Genomic DNA, 15,372 nt, shown 5'->3' with positions numbered 1-15,372 from the left:
TTATTAAGTTATTAAGTTCAGAGCTGGCAGCCTCTTCTCCCTCCCTGCTCCTAATCAATATACCACCCACTGTCCCTCCTCAGAGTCTGGTCTCTCTAACTTTATCTCCCAGTCCTTCAACCTGTGCTGTACATCTGATGATCTTATTCCTAATCTTCATTCTTGTCTCTCCCAAGGAGAACCTCAACATCTTTAGCTCTGGCACTACCAGTTCTGCCTCGTGTATTTTTGTCCATGTTTCTGTTTCCAAACCATAATTGGTCTCACTACTCTGTTGTAAATCACTCCTTCACCGTTGACCTGACTTTTCTTTATCTCTTTACTGCACTGCTTGTTTTCCTGGACAGTAGACCCTAAATCCTTGAAGTCCTGGATCTTTGGACCTCTGCTTCTTGTAGCCTCACTGTTCCATGCCCTCCTCTCATTCACACACGTGGACTCTCAATTTCATTCCTCTTCTTTCATGTTCATATACCTCCACCTTTCCCAGTTCTCATCATTCAGATGTCTTTTTCATAGAAGGTCTCATATTTCAGCCAGACGTTTCTGAGCAGCCTCCATTACAACAGCATGGCTTCATAGTAGAAGAATCCTTGATCTGAATTGACCTGCCTGCAGTCCAGACCTCTGACCATATAAAAACATTTGGTGCGTCATAAAACAAATTCACTCACTTTTATGTCTGGTTGGTGATTTATTACTATTTCTGTATAGAAAAGATTATTTAATGAAGTTTTGTTCTAAAATAAAAACTTGACACCCACCAGAACAGTTTGTGTTTTTATTTTTTAAATTCAATAATTATCAGACTTCAAATTTACAGCTGTAATCAGAAAAAACACAAACTTCTGAACCAGAACGACTGTAAAACTCAAGTGTCAAAAAAACTATTTGGTCTCCAGTTTGATTTTAAATTGGAAGGTGAACGTTTGAGAGAAAACTGAAAATAAAAAGAATTTGATGAAATTATGTGTTTTAAATAAAAAAAATAAATGAATAAATGTGGAGAAAAGAAATAAATCCAGCTCTGAACTGAACTGTTGACTTGTTTCTTCAAACTTGTTAATGAAGCTTCATGAAAGGATACATTTGGATGATTCATTGACAGGACAAATGATCAGAGGACGTGAGTTTTTACCTCTGTCATTATGACCAGGACTGAAGTACAGGTAGAGTTCTTCAGTGAAGCAGCAGCCAGTAAAAGAGTAGATCAGAACTGCAGCATCAACATCATAAAAGGAGACCAGACCCCCCTGATAATCTACAAACACCCCCACCTTCCCAGGACCAGACTGAGGACTGAGACAGACTGGAGGATCATCAAAAGCTGTGTATTTGTTTTTATTTCTTAACCAAATGGTCCAGAAACCATCCCCAGGACTCGGTATGAAATTTTGTTTCCGCTTGATGGACTTTCTGGCCACTCCTAACTCCCACCTAGTTTTTCCTTTAACCTGAACTTGAAAATAAAATTTGCCTGAAGAGAAACTCCGAGTCCCTAAAACAGAAACACATTTGGTAAATCTCTCTGGGTTGTCTGGAAGCTTCTTCCACACATCACCACAGTGAACTTGTTTTCCATCATCAGACAAGATGAGTGTAGGATGAGCAGTTTCAGGATCCAGAGTCAGATCCACCTCAAACCTCTGGACCCTCTTTAGCTCAGACTCAAACATCATTTTCATTTTCTTCCTGAGGTCCTGTTGCAGCTGAGCCACAGCTCTCACCACAGTCCCCTCATATGATGGAGGATCAACTTGGACCATGGTCCAGTTCTTGGTGGGTGGAACAGGTTTCAGGGATCTGAAGCTCTGGAGGAGGTGGAGGTGGTCTTCAGAGCGTGAGAGCTGCTTCACCTCAGAGCTCCTCTTCATCAGCTCAGAGATCTCCTGTTCCAGGTCTTTGATGAAGTCTTCAGCCTGTTTCTCTGTAGTTTTCTGTTTGTCTTCCACCTCCTTCATGAAGCTCTTCTTGCTCCTCTCAACAGAGTCCATCAGATCAGTGAAGACCCGAAGACCTTCTGCTTTTACTCTGTCTGCAGCAGCTTTACTGATCTTCAGCGACTCTTTGATTTCCTGGATCTTCAGCCATCTGTTCTGGATCATCTGCTGAACTTCAGCCTCTGTCTTCCTCAGCTCTGCCTTCTTTCCTTCACATTCTTCTCTCAGAGGACCAAACTCATGAGTCTTGTGGTCCAGAACTGGGCACAGCGAACAGACACAGGTCTGGTCGGTCTTACAGAACAGCTCCAGAGGTTTATCGTGCTTCAAACATATCCTGTCCTCCAGGTTCACTATGGGATCCAGCAGCTGGTGCCTTTTTAGATGTGACGCTGTCAGATGAGGCTTCAGGTGAGTCTGACAGTAGGAGGCCAGACACACCATGCAGGACTTCATGGCCTTTAGTTTGGTTCCAGTGCAGACATCACAGGGAACTTCTCCTGGCTCTGCAGCTTGTTGAGCTTCATGCCTGAACTGGGCAACCATCTCTTGAATGAAGGTGTTGACTCTGAGCTGAGGCCTGGAGGAGAACCGTTCTTTACACAGAGGACAGTTGTATAAATCATTACCATCCCAGTATTGGGTGATGCAAGTTTTACAGAAGTTGTGTCCACATGGTGGGGTGACCGGATCCGTGAACAGGTCCAGACAGATGGAGCACAGGAACTGATCCTCACACCACAGACCAGCAGACATTTCTGAACTCTAGAATCAACAACAGGTTCAGAAGTTATTAAAATTTCACTTCATCTAAATCCTAAAGGTTAACTGTCTGACTGCTGAGTCAGACTCTTGTTTTACTGCTTTTATTTTTATTGGCATCAAGTTACATCTGCAGACTTTGTGATATTTTAGCTATTTATAAATCCGCTGAAACAGCACAAAGTTCAGCTCATTCAGGAGACGCTTGCTACGAATTGTAGTTTTTGTAACATTTATACATTTCAAAACTACTTACCGGTAAATATATTTACAACTGTCCTGATGCATCTCAGTAACCCAGGTAGAAAAATTCTAAAAAAACATTAATAGGCTCTCTGGACGTGTTCCTTTTTAATGAAACCTTTTGTCTCTCCTCAGATACTTTTTCATTTTGAGGAGTTTCAGGTAAACTCAGCCTTATAAACACTAAGGTAGTTCTTTTCTTTTTTTCTTTTATTGCTTTAAACTAAAATGCAAACTATCTCTTCCTCCTGATCCGTGACATCATGACTGAAATTGCAAGAAATTAAAGAATTCATCAGGCGGTCAGTACGCTCGAGTACGAACTCTCAACCGTCCGCGGACAAAAACGCGCGGAGTCCGCAAGGCTCATGGAATGCGCACAATACGCCCGAGTATGGGAGCCTTTAGGCTGATGTCCTCCTTTGCATGTGAACAGACAGTGTTATGTTCATTGTTAAGCCTGCTTGTCCACAATGTGAAGGCAGTGCTCCTAAGGCTGACATCCTGATGCATCTCAGTAATCCAGGTAGAAAAATCAAAAAGAAAAAATAAGTAGGTCCTCTGTCCTGGGCTGAGTTTATCGTAAACTCCTCAGACTCTTTGAGTAGAGACAAAACATTTCATTAAAGTGTAACTTACCCCCACCCCTGTGAAAGGATAACTCCGCCCCAAGTCAAAATTTAAAAWATGCACAGTGGACATTACAGGAGAGAGGAGGGGGGCTGTGGGGGAGGAGGTGTGGTCAGGACGAGAGAACGTGACAGCTAGCTTATTTTGACAAGCTAACATTTCTGATCGTTCTAAACAAATTAATGTTTTGTAAAAAGTAAAGTTTCATGACATACAATGATTCATGACATATTTCATGTAAAATGATCAAGTCAGCTCAGTCTGGGACTGACTCGTGTTGTCTCCCTGGATCAGGACACGGCACGCTTTGCTGCAGCCTCGGCTGAGCTCTGTCTGCCTCACACCACACCAGCCCCGGACAGCAGAGCTGCAGCGCTCCGACAGCCTGACAGAAAAAAATAAAAGCATACAGCTGCAGCTGCTCATAAGATAACTATTTTAGATCGGAAATAGAAGTGTTGGGTTTTGTTTGACTGAAGTTCGGGTCCGGTTCGAGCTGTTTTGCATTTCACAGTGACGAGCTGATCGCGAATCATGCAGCTGCTGCGCCAGCCACGCTCTCTGCCTTTTTTTCCCTCCTCCCGTGTGTGTTCTACACACAGGTTCTTGTTTACCTGTTTCTGCAGGACGTACAGCGGGCTTGTGTGTGTGTGTGTCTGCGTGTGTGTGTGTGTGTGTGTGTGTGTGTGAGCAGCGCAGCAATCAGCCCCCTCCTCCTCTCCCCACCTGAGGCTGAGGGCGGCTGAAGGAGAGTCAACAGACCAGACGATCACGCTAAGCTTGCTAACTGTTCCACCCTCTGACTGCTGCAGGGGCGTGTCTTAGAGAGAGGCTTTTATACCAGAACACAGCCGCTGTGATGAAACTGTGGAGAAGACACGTCACCGTGGAGAGCCTTTAACCAATATGTAAATTAGCCTGCAGTACCACTGCTCTACCCATATGAGCAGCAAAAACATGTTTTTGACCAAATATTACAGGTTTGAACAAATACGCACAAAAACATCAAAATTAGCACAGAAACAGTACTATATAACATTTTAGACACATTTTAGACAGTTTATCAGCTAAAAAAAGTTAATWTTGGGGTAAGTTACTCTTTAAAGAACCTGTCCAGTGGACCTACTTATTTTTTTATTCCAAAATTTTTCCTCAAAAATTCGTTTAGATCTAATAATTAAAAAAAGTTCCACAAAATATGCTACTGTTGGCTTTTAGCTCATGTTTTTCTCCTTTTAGCTTTAACACATCAGCTTTTTCATCATATTTCAGTCCTTCAGCCCTTAGTGTGAGTTGACTTGATGAGTGTCAGCAGGAAGAGAAAAGAGAAACTTCGTTTCACTGAAGCTCTGATTTTTGTGTTAAAGCTGCTTGTTGAAACTAAACAAGAATCATCTGAACTCACCTGGATTAGATGTTAAGAAACTTCTTTTTCTTCAGATAAAAATTCAGATGTTTGTTTCAGCAGCAGCTCTTCTCCGACACACAAACACTTTAACTTTCGTTTTCTAAAATTAACATTAGAACTTGTTTTTTTCAGCTCTGCTCCTCCTCCTGTCGTCATGCTGTTCAGACTGGATCATATAACGCCCATCTGACTCATGTTTAAAATATCCCGAGATCTTTGAGTATGGAGATAAATTAGTCTCAACAATAACAACAACCAACAACAAAAACCAGTATGGTGTTGTTTAGATGTACTCAACGTTTGTTGTGGCAGAAGTGTTTTACATCGGATACCGTTCCTGACCCAACCATCACCATTTACCTGGGCTTTGGACCAGTACAAGAAAGACACTGGCCTATGTTCCCTGGTGGCTTGTTTAAATTTTGAATAGTGACTAAAATCTCATGATTCCATTCATTGTGGATGAACAAATACACTCCTCACAAACGTGTAGATTTTATTACAATGTTGTTGGAAATCATATGATCAAAAGTTATTTTTGCAGTTTTTGATGCTTTTGTAGGATCTATATCTTGGTATTTAAATCCTCAATTATTCACTGAATTGTTTAATTCAACAATTTAATCTAATACATCAGTAACCTGTGACTCAGTGTTCTGACCCTTGTTCTCTCATTAAAAAAAAGAAACTTTACAGCTGTTTGCTCACATCATTCAACCGGAAGAGAGACTTTAATTAGTCCAACAACAAAAATTAAAATATGTTCAGTGAGCAGATTTAATGTCACGTAGAGAACAGAGCCATTACAGCAGTGGTTCCCAAACTTTTTATCTTCTGACCCACAAAATATTCATGGCAAAAAATTGTGACCCCAAATATTACTGGTCTGAGTACACGAACTTNCCCCAAATATTACTGGTCTGAGTACACGAACTTTGTTAATAACCCTAAAAACAAAGGCTACACAAATATAAATACTTATTTATAGTTATTTTGTGTTTTTGTAATAATTATAGGGAAAATATTACATCACCAAGTATTTTAATACCCTTTAAATTGATTTCTGAAGTGCAGTGGTTCCCAAACTTTTCAGCTTTTGACCCACAAAATAACAGTAGCAGAGACCTGTGCCCGCAAGTATTTTTGGATGATAAACATTTATATCTGGTCAACTTTTATTATTTATTATTCTACATTTATACATTTTAGGCAACTAAGGCAAAAATGTAATTAATTTAGAAAATATTTTCAGGACCCCACCTTGATGTTTCAGGACCCCACTTTGGGTCCTGACCCCAACTTTGGGAACCACTGCATTACAGGATACTTAGGTTTAAAATAAAAACAGCACATCCTGACCAGGAGCTATATAAAGTGACTGAAGTTAAAGCACGATGACCACTGCCCCAAACATGATGGCAGCACAGGAACCAAAATAAAACTGTTGGAACAGTGAAGCTGGCCATCTGTTGATGCAAAAAATGTACAACAAATCTACCCTCCAACCCTTTTGTAATTTCTTCTTATCGTTTCTGAGTTGTAGCTTTAAAGGAAAATGAAAATTAAATTCAAATTCATTGTCATCGTAATATGAGTTAGCTCAAATTAGTATTACAAATCAAACATAATTATATTTCAAGTAGCATGCATTCATTTCTAGCTGCTAATTATTGAATCAGTGGAACAGACTGATCTTAATGGTCACATATGATTTAGATCATGATGATGACAGAGGAGAACGTGAAAAAAATGAGTTGATTGCAGTTATTAATGTCACTGTAATATATTATTGCACGTTGACGGTTCTTATAATATCATGCAGCCTTATTGGGAATAGCTGAACTATTGAATTACAAAGATGCAAACATTTAAAAAACAAGTCCTACTTTTGTACTGTATATTGGTGAAACAAATTTTCAATGTTACTTGAGTGATAACTCATATCTTGAATATATTTGTACACTGGGGTGATTTCATGTGTAATGATATGTTTTCTTGGTTCTCTGCTTTCAGAGGCTGGAGGATCCAGTGGAGCATCGTACCTGAAGTGTCTGAGACACTGGTGAGAAATCTCACTCAGCTCCCATCATCATCACAAATAGTTATTTTTTCTCTTTAACTTGAAAACCCTCAACATGAACTTGGACAAACCAATACGAACCTTATAGTTTTCTAGAACAGTTTAATCACTGATTTTACAGTAAAACTTTGTAGCAGATAAAAATTTATCGTCTCTGTTTTCCAGGAGCCTCCAAAAGAAGACCTGACGGTGTCGGAGAAGTTCCAGCTGGTCCTAGACGTTGCTCAGAGGGCTCAGGTGAGAGACGATCAACAATCAGACGACAGAAGTTGGATCTGATGCCTCTTTTTACGTTGTGTTTTTTTTATTTGTTACGTTTATGCAGAATCTGTTTGGAAAGATGGCCAACGTTCTTGAGAAAATCAAAAAGTAAGATCGTCTGCATTTATTTTATTTCATATGACAGCAGTGATAGTTATAGTAGGAGATGCACAGAGAGATGTAAAACTGTTATTTTGTGTGTGTGCGTGCGTGCGCACAGTCTGTTCATGTGGGTCAAGCCTGAGCTGACTCAGAAGCTGTACGTTGGACTGTGGGTGGCCTTCATCTCCTCCTGCCTGCTGCCCTATCAGCTGCTGGGCTTCTTCATAGGTACGTTATAACAAATGGGCTTAATTCAGGGGGGTTGGGGTGGGGTGGGGGGCAGGTTTTGGAGGTTTCTTTGCGCCAATGTTTAAATTAGGGATGCACAATATACAGCTGGTAAAATAAGTATTGAACACGTCACCATTTTTCTCAGTAAATATATTACTAGAGGTCCTAATGACATGAAATTTTCACCAGATGTTGGTAACAACCCAAGTGATCCATACATACAAAGAAATCAAACCATAAATGTCCAGAAATGAAGTTATTTGTAATAATGTGGAATGGCACAGGGAAAAAGTATTGAACACACTTACTGAAATTTATCTAATACTTTGTACAAAAGCCTTTGTTGTCAATGACAGCTTCAAGACGCCTCCTGTATGGAGAAACTAGTGGCATGCATTGCTCAGGTGTGATTTTGGCCCATTCTTCCACAAACAGTCTTCAAATCTTGAAGGTTTCGTGGACCTCTTCTATGAACTCTGATCTTTAGTTCTTTCCATAGATTTTCTGTTGGATTCAGGTCAGGTGATTGGCTGGGCCATTCCAGCAGCTTTAGTTTCTTTCTCTGAAACCAACTGAGAGTTTCCTTGGCTTTGTGTTTGGGCTCATTGTCTTGCTGAAATGTCCAGCCACGTTTCATCTTCATCATCCTGGTAGATGGAAGCAGATTTTTATCAAGAATGTCTCTGTACATTTTTCCACTCATCCTTCCTTCAATTATTTGAAGTTTGCCAGTACCATACGCTGAAAAACAGCCCCACACCATGATGTTCCCACCTCCAAACTTCACTGTTGGTATGGTGTTTTTGGGCTGATGTGCAGTGCCATTTGACCTCCAAACATGATGTGTATTCTGGCATCCAAACAGTTCAATGTTGGTCTCATCTGACCAGACTATATTCTCCCAGTATTACACAGGCTTGTCTAAACGTTGTGCAGCAAACTTTAAAGGAGCTTCAACATGCTGTTTCTTCAGCAGTGGAGTCTTGTGTGGTGAGCGTGCATACAGGCCATGGTGGTTCAGTGCATTACTTATTGTTTTCTTTGAAACAAACGTACCTGCTAATTCCAGGTCTTTCTGAAGCTCTCCACAAGTGGTCCTTGGCTCTTGGACAACTCTTCTGATAATTCTTTTCACTCCTCTGTCAGAAATCATGTGAGGAGCACCTGGTCGTGGTCGGTTTATGGTGAAATAATGTTCTTTCCACTTCTGAATTATGGCCCCAACAGTGCTCAATGGAACCTTCAGAAGTTTAGACATTCTTCTGTAACCGATGCCATCATTATGCTTTGCAACAATAAGGTTGTGAAGGTCTTGAGAGAGCTCTTTACTTTTACCCATCATCAGATGGTTCTTGTGTGATACCTGGCCATCATTTGGGACTGAACCAGCTGATATTAACTTGCACTGACAAGGGGCAGGCTTGCTTTCTAATTACTGAGAGAGTTCAGCTGGTGTCTTGGCTTTCCATGCCTTTTTACACCTCCCTTTCTTCATGTGTTCAATACTTTTTCCCTGTGCCATTCCACATTATTACAAATAACTTCATTTCTGGACATTTATGGTTTGATTTCTTTGTATGTATGGATCACTTGGGTTGTTACCGACATCTGGTGAAAATCTCATGTCATTAGCACCTCTAGTAATATATTTACTGAGAAAAATGGTGACGTGTTCAATATTTGTTTTACCCGCTGTACATGTATTAATATCAGTATCAGCCAATATTGGTCATTTTTTAGAATATCGGTATCGGTCCTTTAAGTAAAACTGGGCCAATACTAAGGTCCGATATTGATTACCCACCTTTTTATTTTAGTGTTTCTGTTCTGGGAGGGGAGATGGTTTGTTGAGCAGCTTCAGTTTGATCATGATAGTGATATTGATGCTGTACATTCAGGGAATAACTAAAGTAGAGCCACATCTGAGATCTGGTTGTTTATTTACAGTATCAAAAAAAAAAGACCCAAGTGTGTTTGTGCGTATATGTATAATACAATTTGTGTGTTTGTGTAATATCGGTAAATATCGGTTATCGGCCGTAACAGCAATAATTATATCAGATATCGGCTTCACATCTGTACATCCCTAGTTTAATTGAACGAATGATTAACAGGCTTCTGCAGAACTTGAATCAGGTGTGTTGGAGCAGAGTCTGGTTTAGTGGATGTTGTTTTGTGCAGCACTTCCTTTATAAAAAAAAATATTGTATTTGTTTATAAATTAATAACATTTAATTTTTGAGACTCTGCCATGTGTAATTTAAGGACTAAACAGAACTTTCATAAAATGTTGCCTCCAGATTTCCAGGCTGAATAAGATAAGATAAGATAAGATAAGATAAGATAAGATAAGATAAGATAAAACTGTATTGATCCCACAGTGGGGAAATTTGCACATTATTGCAGCTTAATACAGGAGTGGGTGAGATAGAATAAAGAAAGATAAAAGAAAAACACTATACTTGTGATATAAAACAATGTACATATACCTAGTACAGTAAATAAATATATGTACAGTATATGAAGGTACATATTAGTGATGGTAATAAAAACCAAACTTAAACCTCAAGCTGAACCCGATCCAACAGAGTCCAGACCTCCCACCTGTTATTAACATTTGATACATCGTGGGACAAAAATGTGTTGAAGAAGACCCCGAACTGTTGAGCAGCTCGAATCCTTCATCAAACAAGAATTTATTTTCACTTCCCCGTTGGACATGTTGTAATAACGTCTCACATGTCAGAGTGTTTCTCTGCAGGAGAGACTTGGTGATGATGAGTTTGTCTTCCTCCTCAGGCGTGTACGCTGGGATCAAGTTCTTCATCATCGACTTCATCTTTAAGAGCTGTCCCAAGCTGAGGCGGCGCTACGACACGCCTTACATCATCTGGACCAACCTACCCACGGACCTGCAGCTGAAGGAGCGCAGCAACCCCACGCTGAGCAGACGGGTCAGTCCAGTCTCACACATCCTGCTGTTCCTGTGTGCCGGACTGAGTTCTGACACACCCCGGGTCAGCAGGGTCACTTCTCTGAGCTGCTTTTATTTTTCTCTCTCAGCTGTCTGAGTATGAGCAGGTAGGGTCTGCTGCGTGTGTGTTGGGTTTACAGAGTGTAGAGGTTTGTGTTGTAGATCCACACATAGACATGATCAGTGGTGGGCAGCATTAATCCACAAATTAGCTCTGCAATTTCTAAAGCGCTTATACCATAGAAAAACTAGCGGAAGCTAATTTTAAAGTGCAAGTTCAATTAGACCCTTACTAGTTGACAATAATTCATGTACAATATATGCACAATACTGCCAACTAGCGGTGTATGAACTCTTTTACAGCTTAATTCTACAACCGCCGATCTCTGGGGATGTGATTTCATGAAACAGACCTTTGGCTCCTAGTGTAAAAATTAAAAAGTTGTTGAGGATTGCTAGTTCGGCTGCTTCTTTGTTCTTTTTCTTTTGGTTGTTGAAGATTTTTCATTAAAGAAGCATCGAAAAAGTAATTTTAAAACTGTTTTTTGGAAAACAGAAGTGATGCATTCTGGGTACATGACGAATTTGATTTGTGATGGGAAACGAAAGCACAGAGTACAGAAAACTATCTTTACTTCAAAATAAGAGCTTGGATTTTAAAGTTTTCCATGTAGTTGCTCCAGTTGACCACTAGATGTCTGTCTTCACCAGCATAACATCTTTAAATCATTTCTGAGTCTCTAACCCCGGTGGGCGATTGCTTCGACCAATTACGTCAAGTATTGAGCTCCACCATTTAAACTTTTTTTTTAAAAAGGGAGCTCCGATTGTAAAGTAAAATAAATCAATACATACAAAATTTTAGTGTGGTTTACAAACTTTTAAGTGTTTTTGCAGGTACAGGGAGTGCTAACCATTGCCTTCCTGCTACGCAAGCAGACACAAAGCATTGTGGGAAAGGAGAACCGTGACCGAAAGCAACAGTCAGGAAGGATGTACACCTTCACAATAAGTGTGTTTATCTGGGAGGGGTGCTGTTGGACAGATCACGTGATTCATTGACAGCCATACCTTCCACTGTTCAAGATAATGATGACTGGTAGATAATTAGTTATTAGCGGTACTGCATTTTAGTTTTAGAAAGCACAAATCCGCTCATGAATTATGAAAATTTGTAAGACCGCTAAAGTGCAAACAAAATATTTAGGTCCGCAATTAGCAGATTTGTGCTTTAGCAGGCTGGTGCCCACCACTGAACATGAAAGAGCCTTTCTGTTTTAACCAGTATCTCAGTGGGCTGCAGCTGTTTGTAACAAATTGAACGATAAGCTCTGCAGCCTCAGATGTTGTCAGGAGTCAACATTCAGCTGGAGTTCTCTGGAACCACAGAAACGTGTTGGAACAGGTTCACAATTCAGAAGAGCAGAGAAAGAAAACGAATGTTGGCGTCTGATTAAACTGAACTCTGTGCACCAACTGCTGCAGCTCAGTGGAACTGGTTTAGCCTGACAGTAATGAAAGTGGCTCCGTGGAAAAGTCATAGGCTGAGCTAAGAAACTGTAAAACTGTTTAGTCTGTGTGCTCCATCCCTGCAGTAGTTAATAGTAGGTTCAGTAAGTCAGCACTGCTACTCCTTCCTGCCAGTTAATATTTGCAGCAAAGTGGAAATGGTACGTTTAGGTGCTGCAGCATATTTAGGTTTTTTAATGTGAATTTTGTTTTATTGCTTTTTACATTTAAAATAGGAGTATTTTGGTTCACTTGTTTTTTTCTTTAATGTAACTATTTGAGCAGGTAGGTCTTATTATTATGTACATCAGGGACCAGCTGCTTGTGCTTCGTAGCCCACCTGTTCTCCATGAAGTGATGAGGAAGAGGCTGGAGACCTGCATCTTTGTGCCAGGAGGAGGAGCTATAGATCTGTTACCCTGTTATCATGGGAAACAGAAGATCTCTTCACAGCGAGACAGAGGAGCTGATGCTGCTCACCCTGCGGCAGAGGGAGGAGCAGAAGTACAGACTGATTTAAAAGATCTAGCTGACAATGCTAACTCTAGATAAGTGCAATGATAGAGGACTTTTATTTGGTTTGAAGGAGTGTGGGAAGAAGAGAGGTGGGGGTCTGGCTGTGTTTGTGGACACTGAGCTGTTAGAATGTTATCACAGTGTTGTTGAGAACGTGTCCTCCATCTCAAGACCCTTCTCCTTCACACAATATTTCACACAGAGACAAGAAGACTTGGTTTGGCTTTATAGAACTTTATGAAGATTTATAAAGTTTAGAACTCAGAACAGAAGGTCCAGTTGTTTGTTTTTTTAAATTTCTTTTTATTATGAGGATGACAGAATCTTCAACAACATTATAAATATAAAATTTGGCAGAAAAGTGGCACAGTTGATAGAGCTGTTGTTTCTCAGGATAAGCGTTGCTGGATCAAATCCCAACCTGGGACCTTTCTGGGTGGTGTTTACAAGTTCTCCCTCTGCATGGATTTTTCTCCAGTTTCCTCTCACAGACCAAAGACATGCCTTTAGCTTCACTGGTGCACACTGTAGGTCTCAAACAAATGCTTGCTCTGTAAATGTAATTATTTTGAACATAATCATCTTTAAGTCGGACGAACTTAAACTCAGTAGTAGAAAGTGAAACAGTTTGTCAGGAACTCCCGGGCCACGTTTTCTCCCCAGTCTGCCACTGGTTTATTGTATCCCAACACTAAGGAGGCAAACACATACTGTGTCTCAATCCATAGGTCCTCATGAGGATCCGGCCCCTGAATTGAGACACAAGCTGTGTTTCCATTGACCATGAAAATGCGCAAATTAGAATTTYGAAAATAAATTTGCTCAATGGAAACACGTCAATTTCGAAAAAAATTACGTTTTTCGACCAAACGTTTTTGCGCTAGGATGAGGTGGTTTTTCTGCCGTATCGAAATTGGTGTTTTTCGCCAAACTGCAATGGAAACACTTTTTTTCGCATCACGGGAGTCACGTGATCAACAACCTGTTTCTACTGGCGAAAAAGACAATGACGAAGAAGTTAACAGGAAGTACAAGTAGTAGTAATATCACAGAAGTAGTATAAAATAGTAAACTCACCGACTATAATTTCCCAAAAACACAGCATACGTAGCCGCTCCCAAGTAGGGGCTTGTCTCTGGAAAGCCTGGATAAAAGACGCCGACGTCTCCTCTGATGATGAGCGCTAGTGTCGTGTTAGCAACATGCTATGTGTTTACATCCATCGCCGCCATGTTTGTAGTAACTTATCGTGAGAACAAACATATTCACGCGTGACTTTAATAGCCTTTCTTACTTAATGGAAACACCACAGTTGCGAAACTGTGTTTTTCGACATTAACAGAATATCGACAAAATTTTTGCGCACATTTGCAGTGGAAACGCAGCTACAGTCACTTTATCACCTCTCCCTCCTCTGGGGGGCTCTGAAGGTCATCTTCAAGAAGAGCTCTGCTCTCTGTGTTCCTGACTGCATCATGGAGCAGATAAACCTCAGTGTGAAGAACCCTGAATCCATCAGGACTGTTCAGTGAATCAACCCTGAAGGCTGATTCATGCTCTGCAAGACATGGAGCAGTTTCTGTTCTTTCACCTCCTGTACATGTGTTAACTGTGTTCACACGCACACGTCTTCAGGTTCACACGTCCGGGGTTCGAAGTAACGTCTCGGCAGCAGCTCCTCTGGGTGCCGGCCGAGACGAGGACGGAGGACGGCACTACAGCACCAGGAGAGGACCTTTCCACGAGGTCTTCAGCCTGCCGGAGAGCGAGCGGCCTCTGCCAGGTGAGGGGCGGAGCTTAACTCGGTTCAGGTGGGCTCACCTTTCAGTTCGAGTCACTTTCTAAATCAGTTCTGTGTTGTTTCAGTTTGTGAGAACGGCTGGCGCTGCTGTCTGATCAACAGAGACAGGAAGACACCGACGGACTACATCCGCAACGGAGTCCTTTACGTGACGGAGAAGTGAGCAGCTGCAGTCGCTCTGAATCAGTCCCAGCTTTACTTAAATATCACTTTAAACTCTTTGTGAGGGAGCTGGTTTGAGAATCCTCTATAAAATGTCATATTTTTTTATTTTTCATTAACAAGTTTACATTTTTCTCAAACTAATAAATGTTTATCTGCACAAAGTTTTACTGTAAAATCAGTGCTTAAACTGTTTCAAACAATCCCCCAGAGGTCAGAGCAGAAAGGATTAGGATCATATCGAGTCTTCTTTCATTTTCAGTAACCTTTGTTTCGAGAGCTCCAGCTCCAGGTCTGGATCAACAAAAAGAAATAAAGTCATCAAACTGCTGGACATCACTGAAATTCAGAAGGTGAGTGTGCAGAGAGAGGGCTGCTGCTGCTGGTCCTCGTCCTCGTCTTGACCCTGTTATTTATTCTTCTTCTTCTTCTTCTTCTTCTTCCTTCTTATCTTCCTTGTTCTTGTTCTTGTTCTTCTTCCTTCTTATCCTCCTCCTCCTCCTCCTCCTTCTTCTTGTTCTTGTTCTTCTTCTTCTTCTTCTTCTTCTTCTTCTTCTTCTTCTTCTTCTTCTCGTTCTTCTTGTTCTTCTTGTTCTTGTTCTTCTTGTTCTTCTTGTTCTTGTTCTTCTTGTTCTTCTTCTCGTTCTTCTTGTTCTTCTTGTTCTTGTTCTTCTTGTTCTTCTTCTTCTTCTTCTTGTTCTTCTTCTTCTTCTTCTTGTTCTTCTTCTCGTTCTTCTTGTTCTTCTTGTTCTT

The 15,372-nt window shown here is 40.8% G+C and overlaps 2 protein-coding genes across 2 annotated transcripts in view; one reads left to right on the top strand and one right to left on the bottom strand.

The window, feature by feature from the left end:
- Positions 1–15,372, top strand: part of LOC106530947 (GRAM domain-containing protein 4) — a gene marked incomplete at its 5' end in the record, with an annotated part of 29,583 nt that overhangs the window by 11,437 nt on the left and 2,774 nt on the right. Inside the window, 8 exon segments of the mRNA XM_014026678.1 lie at positions 6,997–7,045; positions 7,229–7,300; positions 7,389–7,432; positions 7,545–7,654; positions 10,457–10,611; positions 14,292–14,439; positions 14,523–14,616; positions 14,882–14,972. Of these exon segments, the coding sequence (XP_013882132.1) occupies positions 6,997–7,045; positions 7,229–7,300; positions 7,389–7,432; positions 7,545–7,654; positions 10,457–10,611; positions 14,292–14,439; positions 14,523–14,616; positions 14,882–14,972 (763 nt within the window).
- LOC106530948 (E3 ubiquitin-protein ligase TRIM21) lies at positions 768–3,011 on the bottom strand. The gene has a single exon (XM_014026679.1). It carries the CDS (start codon positions 2,694–2,696, stop codon positions 1,074–1,076), a length of 1,623 nt encoding a protein of 540 aa, XP_013882133.1. The 5' UTR covers positions 2,697–3,011; the 3' UTR covers positions 768–1,073.

This window comes from Austrofundulus limnaeus, unplaced genomic scaffold (genome assembly GCF_001266775.1).
Source record: "Austrofundulus limnaeus strain Quisiro unplaced genomic scaffold, Austrofundulus_limnaeus-1.0 Scaffold580, whole genome shotgun sequence".
Lineage (NCBI taxonomy): Eukaryota > Metazoa > Chordata > Actinopteri > Cyprinodontiformes > Rivulidae > Austrofundulus > Austrofundulus limnaeus.
Note: the sequence above shows the minus strand (reverse complement) of the source record. Positions and strands in the feature narration are given on the sequence as shown.

Bases quoted from the DNA above. Each gene is read 5' to 3' on its own strand.
- LOC106530948 (XM_014026679.1), bottom strand. From the start codon at position 2,696: ATGTCTGCTGGTCTGTGGTGTGAGGATCAGTTCCTGTGCTCCATCTGT.